Here is an 18,596-nt window from a genome sequence, read left to right on the forward strand (position 1 = left end):
TCCTGGCGGACACAGCGCTGACGCGCTGTTAAACGCCAGGAGACCTAAAAACGGACTGCTGTCATCCCGCAAGTTAGCCTCACAACTCCCGGCGAGATCATGGTCATAGAAAACAGACTACTGGGTTCAACTACATTCTGGAAAAAACTTTATCAACATACACATTTAAGCAACGTGGGTGCTGAATGCTCATGGCTTAATGCTAGGATGCTCACAGGGACGGATAAAACTGTGCCACGAGTTGAGTTCAACGTAAATCCTAAGATACAACCAGATGAAAAAGACATCTTAACACAAGTTCCTTCCTATTTATGACAACACTAATCCTGTGTAGACACTGGTTAAAAGAGCAAATAATAAATTCACTACTGATCAAAGACCAAAGTGGGCAAGAGAATGCAAGAAAAAAGAAAAAAACGAAAGAAAGAATAACATGAACGTTAAATGCCTATTACTTTGTTGCACCACAACTATGCATGTACATGGAATTATGCAGTCATTCAATATTTACAGCAAGCAATGCAGTTGTTCAGTGTTAACAGCTAAATTCAATTCGGTCATTAAGACCACCCAGAGTGAGAGAATGTAACCTTTTAATCCAATAAGTCTCCCTTTGGAGTAGTTTTTTGTTCATATCAAGACCCTCTTGTATTGTGACTACCTCAATGATTTGAAACCTAGTTTGAGCTATTGTATGATATTTGTCAAGCCAATAAGTTGCTAATGGTGAGGTTAAAGTTTTATTTCGAATTCGACTCTTATGCTCTGACATTGGTATTTTAATTTTCCGTTCCGTTTTGCCCACATATAGCAAGCCGCATGGACATTTTATAGCGTAGATTACATTGCTACTGTTGCAATCACCTTCATATTGTAATTTGATTTTCTGTCCAGTTTGTGGATGTGAAATGATGTTACCAAGAATTGCATTGTTACAGTGTATGCAATTTGCGCATCGGCGTATTCCTTTGTTGCCTTTTGCTTTTTCTCTTTTCTTGCCTTGGTTCAACAGTTCCTTTATGTTTTTTAAGCGAGTATACGCAAACAGTGGTCGTTCAGCGTAAATATTTCGAAAATCCGGCTCTGATTGCAACAGTTCCCACCTTTTGTTAATGATACTCCTCATTTTAAGTGAGTTAACGGAAAATTTAGATACAAAGACATTTCTCCTTGTCTCTGCATTTTGCTTCTTTGTCAATAATGTGGGTCGGTTTTGTTCAAGGGCTCTTTGTTCTGCTTCGTTCAACAATTTCAGAGGGTAACCTCTTTTCACGTATTTTTCTTTGAATTCTGCGATGTGCTCAATACTTTTCTCTTTGCTTGACACAATACGCCTTATCCTTAAAAATTGAGAGTATGGTAAATTATTAAGCAGACTTTGCGGATGAAAACTTCTGAAGTGTAATAGACATGACATTTTTATAGTATGAATGTATGAAAAACAACAAAGGAGTGACTTCGTGAAAGATAGTGAGAAAAGAACCTGGGAGAAATACAACCTCGGTTCCATTGATTGTGTGGTAATGGTTAGATAAGCCAGTACCCCCTAGTGTATAGTCTTAGTCCTAATCCACGTGATACTGACTGTTCCACTAATATACCGTCTGGTACGAGGCTCACCCCTTGGATGTAACAATCTACAAAGGAGGAACTCTATTCTTATTGAAGGACCCTCACTCACCACTAGTTGGTGACATGCTTCATCATCGGGTCCCCGCTAGGGTGACCGAATATCACCCTAGCGTGCTACAACGCCTGATTACAGCGGAGCGGGATGTGGTGAGTGGAACAGTGCCCAAATTAGAAGTGACTATTCGTGATGTGTTAGTGCAATTTTAAAAAATGCGTAGGTTGTAACCTGCTCAAAAATTTTAATGATGGTCAACCCGCATTGGTTAAAAACATAGTGAGTGGACTAAGCAAGGTTCTGAGTTAGGGAACCCGAGTCCTAAAAATTGGTCGACATGTTTCTGCTGTTTTTTATTGCTTTTTGCTCAGCATTCTTCAGGACCTACTATCTAGTCCTCCGGTGGTGTGCGCGCGCTAAGGCGTACCCTCCCGAGAGGCTCTTAATGTGAAAAAATTATATATAAAAAATTATATATAAAAAAATGTGTGAAAAATCACACATCAGTAACCATGTTCATCTCATGCCATTTGCAGAAACAATCATAGCAACAAAAAACGGGACATGAAACTGCCCCTTCGGTGAGGGTGACGCGGGTATGATTCACGCGGTGGCTTTTTCTGCACTCGCGGCTCCCCGCCCGCAACCTACTTACTGGTCAGGTCCCTCCCGGAAATGGACACTGTATAGTATGGTCAGACACTGAAACAAAACTCCTGGAGAACATAGAAATTTTAAACACCAGAAACACCAGAAACCCTAGGATTCAATTTACGCACATACTAAGCACCGAAAAAATAGCTTTCTTGGATGTCTGGGTTGAAATTCATGGACTTAATTTGATCACAACTTTACACCAGAAAACCACCGATAAAAATAGTCTATTACACTTCAGAAGTTTTCAGTTGCCTGCAGGTACCGAAACATTCGGTTCACCGATCTGCTGAGCACCGGGTCCATCGACGCAGTAGCCACTCAGGAGAAGGTCACTGTGCTCCAGGAGGTCATATCTGTCTCCTACTTACCTTAAGTCCTGAAGAACATTCCTGTGAGTCGTTTGGTCCTATGTCGAGTATATTTTTCCCAGAGGATAACATTACTGTGTTCGAGGTTCTTTCCTGAAATATGCCAGCTGTATTTTCTAAGTGTCTGAAAATCCCTAACTCGAAAATCACTTACCTAATCTCGTAGATGTTGATGTTTAAATACATTTTTAAATATGTAATTTTTTTTAATTGTTGTCCGATATTAAGTGTGTATCTCATTTATTGAATCTGTACAGCAAGTGCATAACACTACATTTTGGTAAGTCTTAGACTACTTGACCACACTACCACAAATAGAGCACCTTGGGATTGCTAGAGCAAGCCCTTGTACATTATTAAGGGATACCCGGATTCTGCACAGTGCACCTCATTTTGGTACACTATATAGAAAGCCAGCTTTCTTAAAATAAGTGTTGCTGCTGGCTCTGTTGATTTCAACGCCAAGGCTACGGTGATGGCGTGGCTCTTCATTGCTTATCTTGGGTACATATTGCTGGCTTTACACCAGAGGCACAACAACACATTTTAAATCTGCCATTTAAAATTCAGCATCTGAAAATTGCAATAGAGACACTCAAAACTGTAGGCCTCGAGAAGGAGTACATCAGTACAAACCCTACAGTAGACATTACCACCAACAAATGGTTGAAGTCCCTCAGTTGCCACAACAATTCCAGCAGCAGCATCAAAACTCCTGCCAGCCTTGGAAGTCTGCAAAAGGTCAGTAATCAAACACCAACTGCCCCCCTCACCACCCCTCTTCTGTGACAACTCTGTGGAGGAAAGCATCCGCAATCATCAGAGAGTGAAAGCAAAATAAACTAAGGCAAATGGGTGTTGAATATTGAGAAAAATGGCTTTTCTCAGAAATGTAAAATATCTCTTGTCAATCCCTCCTAAGAAAACCGATACCATGGAGAGTTAATTCTACTTCAGGTCTGCAAATTTCTGATTAAAAAAAAGCAGTAAAATTGGTCTCTCAGTCCCAAAAAGGAAAGGGGATTTACTCCAGTTACTTTCTGATGCGAAAGAAGGGATCAAAGCAAGGATATTTTCCCATTCTTAACCCAAGATCAGTGGATACATTTATAAAGATTTCAATGTTGGTACTTCATCACATCTACTCACAATACGGTGCAATTTGTATCTGAGGGCATGCAGGAATTTTCGAGAAGTGTAAGAGTAAACCATCAGAGAACTGTGTTATATTCACCCTAAGCCAAAGATTGGTGGTGCTAATGTATTGTGTTTTCGAATCATGTGTACAGATGCAACTTAGTGAGCGCACTTCCATGAAAACGACATTCAAGAGATACTATGGGCTCATAGTACAGCACCCAATGATGTGACTGGAATATCACTGTTTTCTTGTCTGAAAGGGTGTTTACCAGGGTTTAAGTTGACTTCTTTGGGTTTATGGGGGGAGGTGGTGAAGAGTGTTTGGAGGACGTTTGAGACGGGTAAAAGACTTCAATGCCATCTGTGTTGGCACAGGAAAAGGTACAATGAGAAAATGTATGCGAGTGAAAGTGCATGTTCTGACCCAAGCATACCTTTCTAGTTCATTAAAAAATGCAGAGAAATGTTCTTGTGCTTGAGAACTGAGAAGTGTGTAGAATTTCAAGATTAAGTAAAGGTGATGGTCGTACTGTGGATGGGGTTGTTTCAAATGAGGTTGAAGTGGTGCCAACTGGTAAAAGAAGATCCTGAAGGCTGATAAAGGCACTTGCCATTTAAGGACTTTGTGATTTTGGAACTGTTTGGTTAATTTCCCTGATTGTGTATACCACGCATTTCAATGTAATTTGCCTTTCTTGCCTTTCCATTTATATTCCCAATACATTTTTCATTGTAGATATGTGTTCTCATGTCAGCTGCGTTATCGTTCCAATGTTAGCTATGAATCTGCATTGGTGTAGTGTGTTAGGACTGGCTTGCTTCTTGAGGAGTGCTCATAGTAATGTATTAAAATGTAGAAGTTGAGGCATTCTGCTCTTTCTGTGACCGGTATTTTCTTCCTGGGTGTGTGATACTGTTGTTGATTTTCTATGTGCTTCATCTTTATTTGCTTTGCATTCATCTTAATACTCTCCCCAGTTACATTGGTCACTATGCTTTAGATGTGGCCCAGTGCAAGTATTATGTTGTGGAGAGGTGGTGTGGTATTACCCAGAGATAAATTCTATGCTGGAGTTGTCTGCATACATGTTTATGAAGGAGAAGTAGGTAAGTAGGAATGTAGGCTTGGAGAAGTGTTTAGGTTGGCAGACATCTGCCTTTCGAAACCGGGAAAAAAGGTTTCAGTCCTTGCTCTCCAGGTTTCATTGATTAGATCATACCTTAGTACCCTCTTGCATTGCATTCTTTATTTACCTTTGTTTTTCTATTTTTTTGTTTTGTTTGGTAAGGTGGTAAACGATCTGGTGTTTAGTGGATCCAGTGATCAATCTGTCCATGCCCACAACATACATGTAAGTTTACCTTTATATACTGTTAATGCCATAAGAAGTTAAAATCAGTTTTATAGCACTCGTTTAGGCTGATTTGTCCCTGCGAGGTGAAAGTGTTAGCAGTATTTCATAACATGGATTAAAAGTTCAAAAGTTGTGAATTTGATGGGATTAAACACCCACATGGAATATAACACCTTCTGAGAAGCGTTTGCATGGTCTGGTCACTTTAGTCCTAATATTTACTTGCGGGTGGTTGGGTTTAGACCGTGGTGACGTTTTTTTCAGTAGTTGCTTAGGGATATTTTAATACATACAAACAAGGTTTATGGGTCAAATAACTCTACTGAGTGTGTGTAATTTGAAGTGGCCAATCAGCAATGCATTTGCACCTCAGGGAGGAATGGTAATGGTAGGTCCAAGGTGATCCCCAAGATTCCTTCTTTGTGTATTCTTTGTAAACAATGTGTCATGTAATGTTTTTTTCTTGGTCAGATGATTGCGGAATTTCTATCCTGAGCTCCCTCTTTACTTGATGTTTTTAATTATATTTGAAGAAGGGAAATGTTAAAAAAATCATCATTACATAATCTTCACTTTATTGTTTTGAAAGAACTGTGAGTGCAAAGTTTACACCAAGTTGCCTTTTCTCTGTATCAACATTTTTTAACTAAAAAAATAATACAATTTATTTGGATATTTGATGCTTCCAGTTCTTTCTCTCTCCTAATTTTCATTTCCAACAATTGTTTTTGTTTTTTGTCCCCTGGCAGACTGGCGAGCTTGTGCGGATTTATAAAGGTCATAATCATGCAGTTACAGTGGTGAACATCTTGGGGAAAGTTATGGTTACAGCATCCTTGGATAAATTTGTTCGTGTCTATGAGCTTCAGGTAAGGACCAGGTGCTGTTAAAAGGAAAAATATTTAAACTTCTGCATATTGTCATTGAGAGACACACCTAGTTGAGTAAAAATTATCCTCAACATTTTCAAACTGAGAGCTATACTAAACGCCAGGGGCAAGGCCACCTTGATCCTGTTAGATCTATTGGCAGCCTTTGACACAGTGAGTCATAAAATATTAGCCAACAGGCTCTCTGGCATGGGAATCGGAGTTGGGAGTATTTGCATCCAAGCAATTTAAACTCCCTTGCGGGGTGCCACAGGGTTCATCCCTGAGCCATACGCTCTTAATCTTTACGTGTCTCCGATAGCCACAATCATCACATGCCAAGGCTTCTCAGTGGTATCGTACGCGAATGACACCCAGCTTGTGGTCTCTGCGTCAAGCAACGTCAAAGACACTGCGGACCGTTTCAACATCTGCATAACACAGTTAAACCAGTGGATGCGGTCGAGTTGCCTAAAATTTTACGGCGGAAAAACTGAGGTCCTACTGTTGGTTACAGATACCTCCCTGTGGTCACCCAGATGGTGGCCGTCCTGTCTAGGAGATTTTCCCATTCCAGTGCAGAAGATGAAAAATGTAGGTTTCATCTTAGATGACAAACTAACTTGTAAGAGCCAGATCAACACCTCCTCTATCTTTTTTATTTTAAAAGTGATCTTAATGGGTCCGTCCTTTTATCCCGGGCGATTCTTTGAAAACACTGGTAACAGCTCTAGCAGTGTCCAGACTGGATTATGGTAATGCCTTGTACATGGGCATCCAAACACAGTTACTACAGAAGCTACAGCGCCTCCAAAATACGGCAACCCGATTACTGCTGGACATCCCCAGGTTCCAGCCAGTCTCACACTGTCTCATAACTCTGCACTGGCTCCCAGTAGAAAAAAGGATCAAGTTCAAATCCCAGTGCCTAGCTTTTAAAACCGTGCATGGTGTTGGCCCTCAATTTCTGAAGAAGCACCTGATCTAGTACGCACCTTACAGAAATCTAAGATCGTCTCACAATAAACTCTTACAAACCCAAAGATCAAGAAAGCAAGATGGGGTGAAAAAGCTTTGTTTTGCAGACGGTTAAAACATGGAACGCACTTCCAGCCAGCATAGAGAATAGCCCTACACTGTTAGTTTTTAGGAAATCATTAAAAACCTGGCTCCTTGCCAATGAACTAGCTCTCTACAGCTCCTGTGGTACCTTACTGAAATAGCTGGCATAAGCACCTAGACACCCCAAGGCATTCGTGCTCTATATAAAAGCTAACATCAAATGAAATCAAACATATTTAATGTAATGAAACTGGGGCTTCTGTAGCTTAGTATCAGAGTGTACCTTCATTCTGCATGCCGTCTCCCAGCTTCGCTTCGTGTGTCATTTTGTTATGTCTAAACTAGGTTCTTAAACTTGATTGCTTCAATAACAGATTTACTACAAGGAGTATGCCTTGCAAATATTAATAGCATAGCCCACACAAGCTGTACCGATATTAGTTTTTCCACTTACCTGCAACAACAATATTGGGACAGAATAAATAAATTATAATACCTACGTGGGTGTGGTGTTCTAGAAGAACAGTGGCAAACCAATGTTATTCAAAAGGGTCTAGGACTTTAGGAAATGTCAAAAATGTAAATGTGTAAAATGTTCCCACAAAATTGATCGTAAGCCATGTTAGTGGAGTAAAAAATGAAAGTGTTGGAAATGTTCACATAGCAATTCTAGTTTGTGTCTGTAAGAAATATCTCATGTTTGACTGTAAAATTAAATTTTCGTTTTTTCATTTTTCATATGTTCTTAAGTCTCATGATCGCTTGCAAGTCTACGGAGGACACACAGACATGATCATGTGTATGGCCATCCACAAGAGCATGGTAATTTTTCTTTCTATTTAATAAACTAAAGAAGTATCAAAGATATGGCGTGACCCCCAGTTACTAATTGCAGCCTGAAGCGGACAGTGGTAATGGGTTACAGAATGTCAACTGTTTTAGAATAGAAAATTTGAAACGTGCCTTACTAAATATTCAAGGTTTTTGACCGTGGTAGAATCTTTGTTAATCCCATCCTTCCATGTGTTCTCTGCTCTATTGCCTGTTCTTGCATCATCATTGTAGATCCTTATCATATGAATCATTAGGTTTTATGCCTGCTTCATCCTTGACAAAGGCTTTTTTGTTATCCACTTCTACTTTCCTAACTACCTTCATCCAATTCTGAGAAATTGTGGTATTCGGCTTCTTCCTCATACTGCATTAAATAGTACTAATTTGTTGGTGTTATGAAGCAACAAATAAGTGCTAAATCTTTCTCTCATCAAATTTTGCTAATCACGTTGTTTTACATTCGCTCAGAGTTCTGTCCAGTTGGTCAATCTCTCCTCACTGTTCAGCCTGATAACTATATATTGTTTTTTAAAGGAAATTACTTATAGCACAGTGATTGCAGGTTCTAAGTCATGTAAATAACAGATGTTACTTACGCGCATTTTAAGGATGTGCGATTTAATAACCTCTGATCAGGCAGGTCTCATTAGTTGGCACTTAACTTGTTGGGACACCGAGCTAGCATGATCTAGACATTTAAAAAAAAAAATGCTTTCATTAGTTAAATTCCAAATTGCATCACTGATAGTGCATCATTATCAGATAATATTGTAGAGGAAGAAATCACTCCCTCTCGAGCATTAATTTGCTGATGTTAGTCATGTAATTTTTAACTTTGACTTAGAATAGGCCCATGAATAGAATGATGTATTCAGGAGCAAGCATAGGATCCTTTATAGATGGACCTACACTCTCCTACTGCTTCTTGGTTGCTTTCTTGACACAATAAGTTAAGTGACTTCTTTAACACTTTTTCACTTTTTATTTTGGCTGCATAACAAAATATACCCTTAAAGTCTGCTTACTTTTATAAATGTACTGAACTCCTACATATGCACCTTTGCAGTTAACTTGCAACTGACATTTCCAGAGGCCCTTTTGTTACTTTAACACTGTCTACTTCACTCGTAAATCTTAATCTTCAGGCCTTTGACATGAGTGACTTGGTGCAGGTGGACTTTAAGAATTACTGCTTGTAGGAAGCTGGGTTTCTGTTACAGCAACCCACACTTTTTGCAAGACTACTGATGCACTTTGACTTGATGTTCCCTGTAACACTGCCAATAATTTTCCCAGGGCCTGTGTTCTTTCCCCAAAACTGTACCTTGTACGCCCAGTTGGCACCTCTCTGGCCACATGTCAGTCCCTTGTAAAAGGTAGCATGGGTACCAGGGGCACTGTGACCACGGAAGGCCTCTAAGGGCTGCAGCACTTATTGTGACACCATTAGAGGCCCTTTACCTTTACACACACACACTGCCATTGCAGGCTGCGTGTTTTGGTGCAGAACAAAGTGAAGAGTCGACATGGCACACATCCCTGTGTGCCATGCCTACAACCCACTGAGGGATGAACAGTTGGAGCATGGTAGGGTGGGCATGAAGGGAGCTGACTATGCATTGATACTAATGTCATATTACCAGTAGGTCCTCTGTTACAAGTTCTTTACTTGAGCTGAGCCTAAACCCAGCCCGGTGAGTGTGCAATCCTTATTATCTCTATAAAAAATTGAAGTTGGATAGTTATATTTAACAGAGCTATAGCTCCGAGACCTGGTAGGAAGAAGGAGGATTTCTTAAGCAGCCAAGATGCAATTGCTTATTTACATTATTCCAATACTTTGCCAGATAGGATTGAACTATTAATCAAGGTTAGTTTTACAAAGGAGGCTCTTCTAGGGACTTAGTCGAGGAGTCTTAAGTCTTTGATGGAATCAGTTGTTACATTGCATTGACTAACAATGTCTGATGGAGAATTCAGTATTTGAGAATTAATCCTTTTGCCAGCCTGCTCATTGTTTTCCCTCATCACTTGCATCTTGTTGCTAAAGGGAATGCATGGCTGAGGCAAGGCACCAATGCTAGCTTCAGAAGAAATTTATGACCAATTTAGAAAATGTCTTTAGCAATACTGGGGGCTGATAGTATTCTCAAGGCAATGGAGTATTCTGCAATTTTGTGAATCCTGACATTCTATGGCTACAGTTCTGCTTCAGTGGTGGCTGATCTAACAAAATAGCTTGTATGTCAGTGGGTGGCTATGTTTTTTAGAGGTATCTTAGCCGCATACCATTGGTTTACCATTTGAAGTTACATAGTTTTAAAGGGAGCAGTTTGTCTAAAGCCATACTCATCCAGCCAATGCATAATTGAAGTATTGCGGTTGGCATGGTATCCAGTAGGGTCAGCGCGACCTGCCATGTGAGTGGCTCCAACTTACCACAGACTCCAATTTCTCCCTAAATAAACCCTTCTTCTCAGAATAGTTTGAATATTGCCAAATGAAATCTATGCAACCACTAAATTGCTAAACAGAATTCAGTGTGGTGCCTTTAGTTCCTGCCCTTCCCAGATTCAGCAGCTCAGTTTCCTCCTAGATACCGGTGAAATGGTTTTGCCGGGATTATATTGTCCCTCTGGAAACTGCCTTGGCCTTATACCACTGAATTTGCGGTTAATTTGCAGATTTGAGAACCGGACAAAATGTTTTCAAAAATTGTTGAAATACCCTGCTGTCACAAGCAACTGTGCCTTTAATTGAAAGCATTGCTAGACTTTGGAATAGTTCCGCAACAAAGAGTATAGAATGTGTTACAGTGGCAACATTGTAGGACACTAACCAACCATTGACAATAGGGGAACATGCTTGAGTCAGAAGGTGCACGTATGACAGCAGTGATCTACACACCTACTCACCCCGTATATTGGGCCTAAAAGGTAAGTTCGTGTAACCTAAGGCAGTTGGATTTGTGTACTTGTCAGAGGGTCACAGTCTTGGCCGTAGCATAGAATCACTGCAAAGCTGCACTGCAATTACTGAACCACTTACTCAGCATTGTAATGAAGTGGACCGAAAGGGTGTGCAAGTCAAATATCTTTCTTGAAAGTAAATCCATGAACAGTGCACCTCGCACAGGAAATTAAGATTGGTCAGCTAAAACTGTCTACAGGTAAAATGAAGAGGTCAGTTCAAGGACAGGGCTGATCAAATACACACCACTCCAATAGTCAGATTCGCTTACCTAAGAGGTGCTTGTATGATTCGCCAAAATGGGATTTCCTTCAAAGAGGTATTTGTTAGTTCGAGGCATGTGGGCTGCTAAATTCATATCTTAGCATTAGATCGCCGCCTAGTGTTGGGCTCGGATGATTGCACATTGTTGTCCTGGAAGAGTCTTCGAAGTATCCTGAGATAGGTGGCTCCTCCCCTGGACTACAGTGCGCATGGGCATCGGCTCCATCCCCAGATTGTTTTTTTCCGCCATTGGGTTCGGATGTGGTTTCGACGTCTTACTGTCGGAACCAAGTAAAACTATCTTTTACCGGCCAAAAGGCCTCGATTTTCTTGCGTCGGTATTGTCTGCGCTCGGTCTCGAGTCTTCCGTCTCTTGAAGCCGGAATAAGCGGAGTTTTCTTCGCTTTCTAAACTTTGAGGCCTTCTCATCGCGACACGACAGCAAGCCTTTACGGACATGGAGCGGAGCCCGTTCAAGTACTGCCCGCTCTGTGGGTCTAAGTACCCACACATCGATCTACACCCTGTGTGTAACAAGTGCCTTTCACCGGACCACGACGACGGCAAGTGCAAGGCCTGTGCACAGTTCCGCTCCAAGAAAACTCTCAAGCTTCGGCGCGCGGTGCGCTTGGAAGCTAGGCAAGCGGCCCCGGATCCGGAGAACATCTTCGGCGACCCGGAAGAAGAGGTCCAGGGTCACCTTCTACAAATCTCCCCCTCACGGTCGGAGGTCGAGGCGGATCCGGGAGACGACGACGGAGTCGCGGGTCAGGTCCTCGAATACGTCGAAGAGGTAGGAGACGACGATGAAATTTATGGGGCCGCGGCGGACAGCTCTGCGGACGAGCTCTGCCCCGAAAGTTTCGAGGACGACCGGGACACGGGATCGCCTGTCGGCCTTACCCTGGACCCGTTGCCGCAAGCCACAGCCCCGCCTTCGGGCCCGGCTTCGGACTCACTTGCTGGGCAGGATGTTTCGAAACCGAAACTGAAACCGTCGGGGTCGTCAACACCTAAAATGGCCGACCCGAAATCGAAACTGAAACCAAAGGACTCGAGTGTTCCTAAGATGGCTGCCGTGCCTGTGAAGAAGTCGGTGCCCGTCACCCCGTCGGCTCCGTCGACCTCCGGTCCGCAGAAGCCGAGGAAGTCGGTCGATTCCGATGCTCCGAAATCGAAGCCGACGCCCGAGGAAAGGGCCCCCAAGAAAGATGGTCGGCTCGGATCAACGGCTCCGGCGCCGTCCAAGCCCGCCAAGGTCGGCTCCAAAGAGGCTACGCCCAAGAAGTCGGCGCCCCGGCCTCAAGATTCGGAGGACCCGAAGAAGGTTTCCGCGCCCAAACCGCACAAGGCCCGCGAGGACGTCGGATCCGAGGGACCGCTCAAAGCATCCTTGTCGGCGACGAAACCCACTGGCAGTGTACCGTCCCCCATTGCGGAGTCACTGCAGAGAATCAGGGAGAAGGCCCTTGCTCCATCGGCTCCGATGCCATCACCGCAGCCGCAAAAGGACGCTCCGGCTAAGCCTTCGGGGAAACTCCTTTTTCTCTTGCCACCCAAGGAGGCGCCGAAAGCGTTTTCGACGAAATCGGCTCCGAAGCAGGTTTCCTCACTGCCAGACCCTCTTCCACGTCGTGTACTCGACTCGGTGGACGATTCAGAGCATTTCATCGATGCTGCCACCGGCAAGCTGACCCTCTATAAACGGAAGATCACTTCGGAGCCGGTGGACCCCTACGTCATCCCGTTGAAGAAGAAGAGGGTGCCCCTTGACGCCTTAGGCCTCACGGAGCCGATTCAGCCTCCTCCTAGACGGAGCCCTACTCCCTCCCCAGAACACTCTGTGGGTGAGGAAGATGATGAGGATGAACAGTACAATTTCCCCATCGATGACCCTGATGTACAACCAGATTCATACGACGACTCTGGTGACCAAAACACCCAGGGTGCGGGCCAAGACCCGCAAACCTTTAATGCACGTGCATCCCCGACTGAGGACTCAGCAGGATTTCATGCACTAATTGAACGGGCGGCGGCCAATCATGATGTGGACATGCATGCCGACCCGGTTGAGGAAGACTTCCTTTTTGACACCTTTGCCATATCTGAGAGGACAGTAAAGACACTTCCTATGCTGAAAGGTGTTCTCAAACATGCTGGAGACATTTTTAAGGAGCCTACGAGGGCTAGAGTGGTCAACCCTCGCATTGAAAAGAAGTACAGGCCTGCTCCTGCGGACCCCGTCTACATCCGGGGACAGTTGCCACTGGACTCTCTTGTGGTTGCCAATGCCAGGAAACGTGCCAACTCCCAGACAACGGGTGAAGCTCCTCCCCCGGACAAGGAGTCCAAAGTGCTTGAGGCAGGAGGCAAAAGAGTGGCTGCACAGGCGGCAAACTTTTGGCGCATCGCAAATACACAGGCGCTCCTGGCGCGTTATGATAGGGCGCACTACGACACCCTAGAACAGGTTATACAACACCTGCCCCCACAGTTCCAAGAAGGCACCAAGATGCTTATTGAGGAAGGAAAGCTAATATCAAACGCAGCCATCAAGTGTGCACTTGACGCTGCGGACACAGCTGCTAGGGCTATCAACACTAGCGTTATGCTGAGAAGACAAGCCTGGCTCCGCATCTCAGGGTTCAAGCAGGATATTCAGACGACAATTCTGAATCAGCCAGTCAATCCTGATAGTCTGTTTGGTCCGGATGTTGACACCACCTTAGAGAAGATAAAGAAGGACACGGAAACTGCTAAATCTATGGGGGCCCTGCAGTCCCAACAGTTTCGTGGCGGCAATTTTCGTCGCTCAGGTGCACGTGGAGTCACCAGAGGACAGATGGGTCAACAATCCCAGTTCTCCAAAGGTGGGGCGCAAGCCTCGTTCACTAAGCAGAACAAGGGAGGTTATAGGAACAACAGCAACAGAGGTCGCGGCAGAGGAAACAACAGCTCCCGCACCTCTACTCCAAGCAAACAGTGACTCTCTGTCACTGCCCCCCGACCACCTAACACCTGTCGGGGGGAGACTGCAGCAGTTCCTGCCCGTCTGGAGAAACATCACCACAGACAGGTGGGTGCGACAATTAGTTCAGTATGGTTATTGCCTAGAGTTGAAATCCACTCCACCCAACATCCCACCAAGGCAAAGGCCTATGTCCGCAGAGCACTTGCACTTATTGCAGCAGGAAGTAGTGGCGATGCTGCAAAAAGGCGCAATCGAGCTCGTGCCGGTGGGGGAGGAAGGCACAGGGGTATATTCCCTGTACTTCCTTATTCCAAAGAAGGACGGTTCTCTCAGGCCCATTCTCGATCTACGTCCCCTCAACCTGTACATACTTTCGGAACATTTCCACATGCTTACACTGCAGCAGATTCTTCCCTTGCTAAACCAGGGAGACTTCTTAGCAACCTTAGATCTCAAGGATGCTTATTTCCATATTCCACTACACCCGTCACACAGGAAATATCTCAGGTTCACTATTCAAGGCAGGCACTACCAGTTCAAAGTCCTACCCTTCGGAGTCACAACAGCCCCGAGGGTGTTCACCAAGTGTCTAGCGACAGTGGCGGCGCACCTCAGGAGGCAGAATATCCATGTCTACCCCTACCTAGACGACTGGCTCGTACAAGCCAAGTCGGAGCAACAGTGCGCCGCAGACATGTCGACTACAATTCGCCTGCTTCACGATCTGGGTTTCTCCCTGAACTACCCAAAATCGCATCTTCAGCCGGCACATGTCCGGCAGTTCCTGGGTGCTACGATCAACACCCTGACAGCCATGGCTCAGCCAAACCAAGTCAGAATCGACAGCATTCAGTCGCTGATCCAACGATTCAGACCACGACACTCCCTGCCAGCGAGAGTGTTCATGCAGTTGATAGGCATGATGGCCTCCTGCATCTTCATAGTCCCTCACGCACGGTTGCATATGCGCCCGCTCCAGGAGTGCTTAGCGAATCAGTGGACACAGGCTCGTGGGCAATTGACAGACCTAGTGTTGGTTACCAGTCGGGCATACGACTCTCTGCATTGGTGGACTCCACACAACCTTTGCAAGGGCCGACTGTTCCAAGAGCCTGTGCCGCAGATTATCCTGACAACGGACGCGTCTCTCCAGGGATGGGGAGCTCATGTGCTCACTTACACAGTGCAGGGACTATGGACGACGCAGCAACAGAAGATGCACATCAACTATCTGGAACTGATGGCAATCTTCATGGCGCTCAAGTCCTTCATTGTACATCTGAGCAACAAGGTCGTGCTAGTCCGGACGGACAACATGACCGCGATGTACTACATTCAAAAGCAGGGAGGCACCCACTCGCCACAGCTGTCTCATCTGGCTCAGAGCATGTGGAAGTGGGCCATTCAGAGGAACATCTTCCTCATGGCAGAACACCTCCCGGGCAAGGACAATCAGATGGCGGATCTGCTCAGCAGATACAGCCATCAGATGCACGAGTGGGAGATACACCCTTCTGTTCTCCACCCGTTCTTCCAACAGTGGGGTCATCCGGAGATAGACCTGTTCGCAACAAAGGAGAACGCAAAATGCCGACTCTTTGCCGCCAGGTTCCCTCACCCACAGTCGCAGGGGAATGCGATATGGATGAACTGGTCAGGCAAATTTGCATACGCTTTTCCGCCAGCCCCTCTAATACCGCTGGTCGCAAGAAAGCTAAGGCAGCACTCCATGACACTCGTCCTGGTTGCTCCAACGTGGGCGCGCCAGGCTTGGTACACCACGTTCCTCGAACTCTCGGTGGTGCCGCATCAAAGACTGCGCCTCACACCCAGTCTTTTGACGCAGAACCATGGAGACATTCAGCATCCAGATCCACGACAGCTCAACCTGGCGATCTGGCTCCTGAAGTCCTAGAGTTTGGATACCTTAACCTACCTCCAGAATGCATGAGTATCATCAAGGAGGCGAGGAAACCTACTACTAGAGCATGCTATGCTGCTAAGTGGAAGCGTTTTGTCATCTACTGTACGTCCAATGACATCAACCCGCTAGATGCATCTATTCCCAACATCATCTGTTATCTGTTACATCTCTACAAGTGCAATCTGGCGTACACTTCCATTAGGATACATCTCTCAGCCATAGCGGCTTATCTTCAGAACAGGCAGCACCTCTCTGTCTTCAGGGTGCCCGCCATTAAAGCCTTCCTTGAAGGTCTGAAGAGAGTCATTCCCCCAAGAACTCCACCAGCTCCGGTGTGGAACCTCAACGTCGTTCTCACCAGACTGATGGGGCCACCATTTGAGCCACTGCACTCGTGTGAGCTCCAATTCCTTACGTGGAAAGTGGCCTTTCTGATAGCTATTACGTCTCTGAGGCGTGTCAGTGAGCTGCAAGCGCTCACCATACAAGAGCCGTTCATTCAAATTCACCCAAATAGGGTGGTGCTACGCACTAACCCTAAATTCCTTCCTAAGGTGGTGTCACAGTTTCATCTTAATCAAACTATTGACTTGCCAGCATTCTTTCAAAACCCGCAAACGGTGGCGGAAAGAATGCTCCATACCTTAGATGTACGGAGGGCGTTGATGTACTACATAGACAGAACACAACCCTTTAGAAAGACGAAACAACTCTTTGTTGCCTTCGCACCACAACACAAAGGCAACCCAATTTCCAAAGCAGGGATAGCCAGGTGGATTGTTAAGTGCATCCAAATATGTTATCAAAAAGCCAAGCGCACTTTAACAATACCCCCCAGAGCGCACTCCACACGCAAACTGGGGGCATCCATGGCTTTCCTAGGGAACATTCCTTTAGAGGATATTTGCAGAGCAGCCACGTGGGTCACACCACATACCTTCACAAAACACTACTGTGTTGATGTGCATTCCAAGCAGCAAGCAGCTGTAGGACAGGCTGTTCTAAAGACACTTTTTCAGGTTTCTGCAGCTGGCACGGGCAACCGCCGCTGATGGAGGGACTGCTATGTATTCTATGCTAAGATATGAATTTAGCAGCCCACATGCCTCGAACTGAATATGCTACTTACCAGTATGCATCTGTTCTTGGCATGTAGGGCTGCTAACATTCATATCGCCCGCCCTCCTCCCCGGTGCCTGTCGCAGCTGCAGATATACTATTGTATTTATTCATTAGCATGGACATCCTTTACACTTTCACTCCATCTCCTGCCACAATGGCGAAAAACAATCTGGGGATGGAGCCGATGCCCATGCGCACTGTAGTCCAGGGGAGGAGCCACCTATCTCAGGATACTTCGAAGACTCTTCCAGGACAACAATGTGCAATCATCCGAGCCCAACACTAGGCGGCGATCTAATGCTAAGATATGAATGTTAGCAGCCCTACATGCCAAGAACAGATGCATACTGGTAAGTAGCATATTCATTATGTAGCCTAGTCAAGGGTATCCCACGTCTATGGAGAGCTTTGTGGAGCACACTAAGATGATTGGGTCTTCCACTGCTTTCTTCATTGGCTTGCATCAGTACACCAGTTTACATATTTTCCATTAAAATGCATATGGAAATAAATTGGTTAAAGAAGAGAAGTTAATATTGGAACATACTTTGTGGGCTACAAAGGAAAGCAGAAATGTTACTTACATAGATATTAATGCTGTTGTGCTTGTCTTATCACTACAATGCCTTCCAAATTTGTGAGGGACTGGAGACGTTCTAAAGCTTGCAGGCTAAGCTATAGTTTCATTACATTTGCTTTCTATTCTTATTTTGAATATCATTTTTTCTGTTGTAGATCTACACAGGTTGTTATGATGGCAGCATCCAATCCATACGTCTAAACCTCTTGCAGAATTATCGCTGCTGGGTAAATTTCATTTCTTTTTTTTATATGGTGTCATTGTAATCATGTGTTGAAGAAAAAAAAATTAAACATTTACCTCTTCAAAGAACATTACTTCAGATAGGCTGGCTTCGCACCCCCTCCACTCACTCTGCATCCTCCCTCTGTTCCCTCCCCACCTATGTATCCTCACTTGGGTTTGCCTCCCTATATAGTGCTCCTGCTAGGTTCATGCATTAGAAATGTCAAAAAATACATACATGTGTCAATGAATGTTGTTTGACATTGATGACTTCTGCTAAGATACTGTTATCATTAGACCTTAAACTTGCATATGTTGTGTGAATAGAGATTCTTGTCAACATCTATAAAAACGTCTACAACTACAACTTTTGTTTATCCAGTATTGGATCTTTCGTAGACTCACATGCTTGAATCATTCCCAGTCGTCGAAGTGGGAGTCCCACTGTGCCATAATATAGCAATTTGTATTACTATCATAGGCTCTAATGGAAATGTACTACCACTTAAATAACCTATCTGTCCTTTTTAAAAAAGGACCAATTTTAAAAGCACCCTCTGAGAACACTCCCAAGAGAAGCTAATTCCTCAAGATTTGCACCTCCGTCATTGGAGAAGGGAGGCTCCCC

General features: G+C 44.6%; 1 protein-coding gene across 4 annotated transcripts in view; it reads left to right on the forward strand.

Annotated features, from left to right (window-relative positions):
- ZNF106 (zinc finger protein 106) overlaps positions 1–18,596 on the forward strand; it is a 395,360-nt gene that overhangs the window by 332,001 nt on the left and 44,763 nt on the right. For all 4 annotated transcript variants that reach the window (XM_078659625.1, XM_078659628.1, XM_078659626.1 and 1 more), the window contains 4 exons: positions 5,082–5,144; positions 5,897–6,016; positions 7,829–7,900; positions 17,899–17,970. In XM_078659625.1, the coding sequence (XP_078515751.1) occupies positions 5,082–5,144; positions 5,897–6,016; positions 7,829–7,900; positions 17,899–17,970 (327 nt within the window). The remainder of the gene's footprint in view (positions 1–5,081; positions 5,145–5,896; positions 6,017–7,828; positions 7,901–17,898; positions 17,971–18,596) is intronic.

This window comes from Lissotriton helveticus, chromosome 9 (assembly GCF_964261635.1).
Source record: "Lissotriton helveticus chromosome 9, aLisHel1.1, whole genome shotgun sequence".
In the NCBI taxonomy this organism is placed as follows: domain Eukaryota; kingdom Metazoa; phylum Chordata; class Amphibia; order Caudata; family Salamandridae; genus Lissotriton; species Lissotriton helveticus.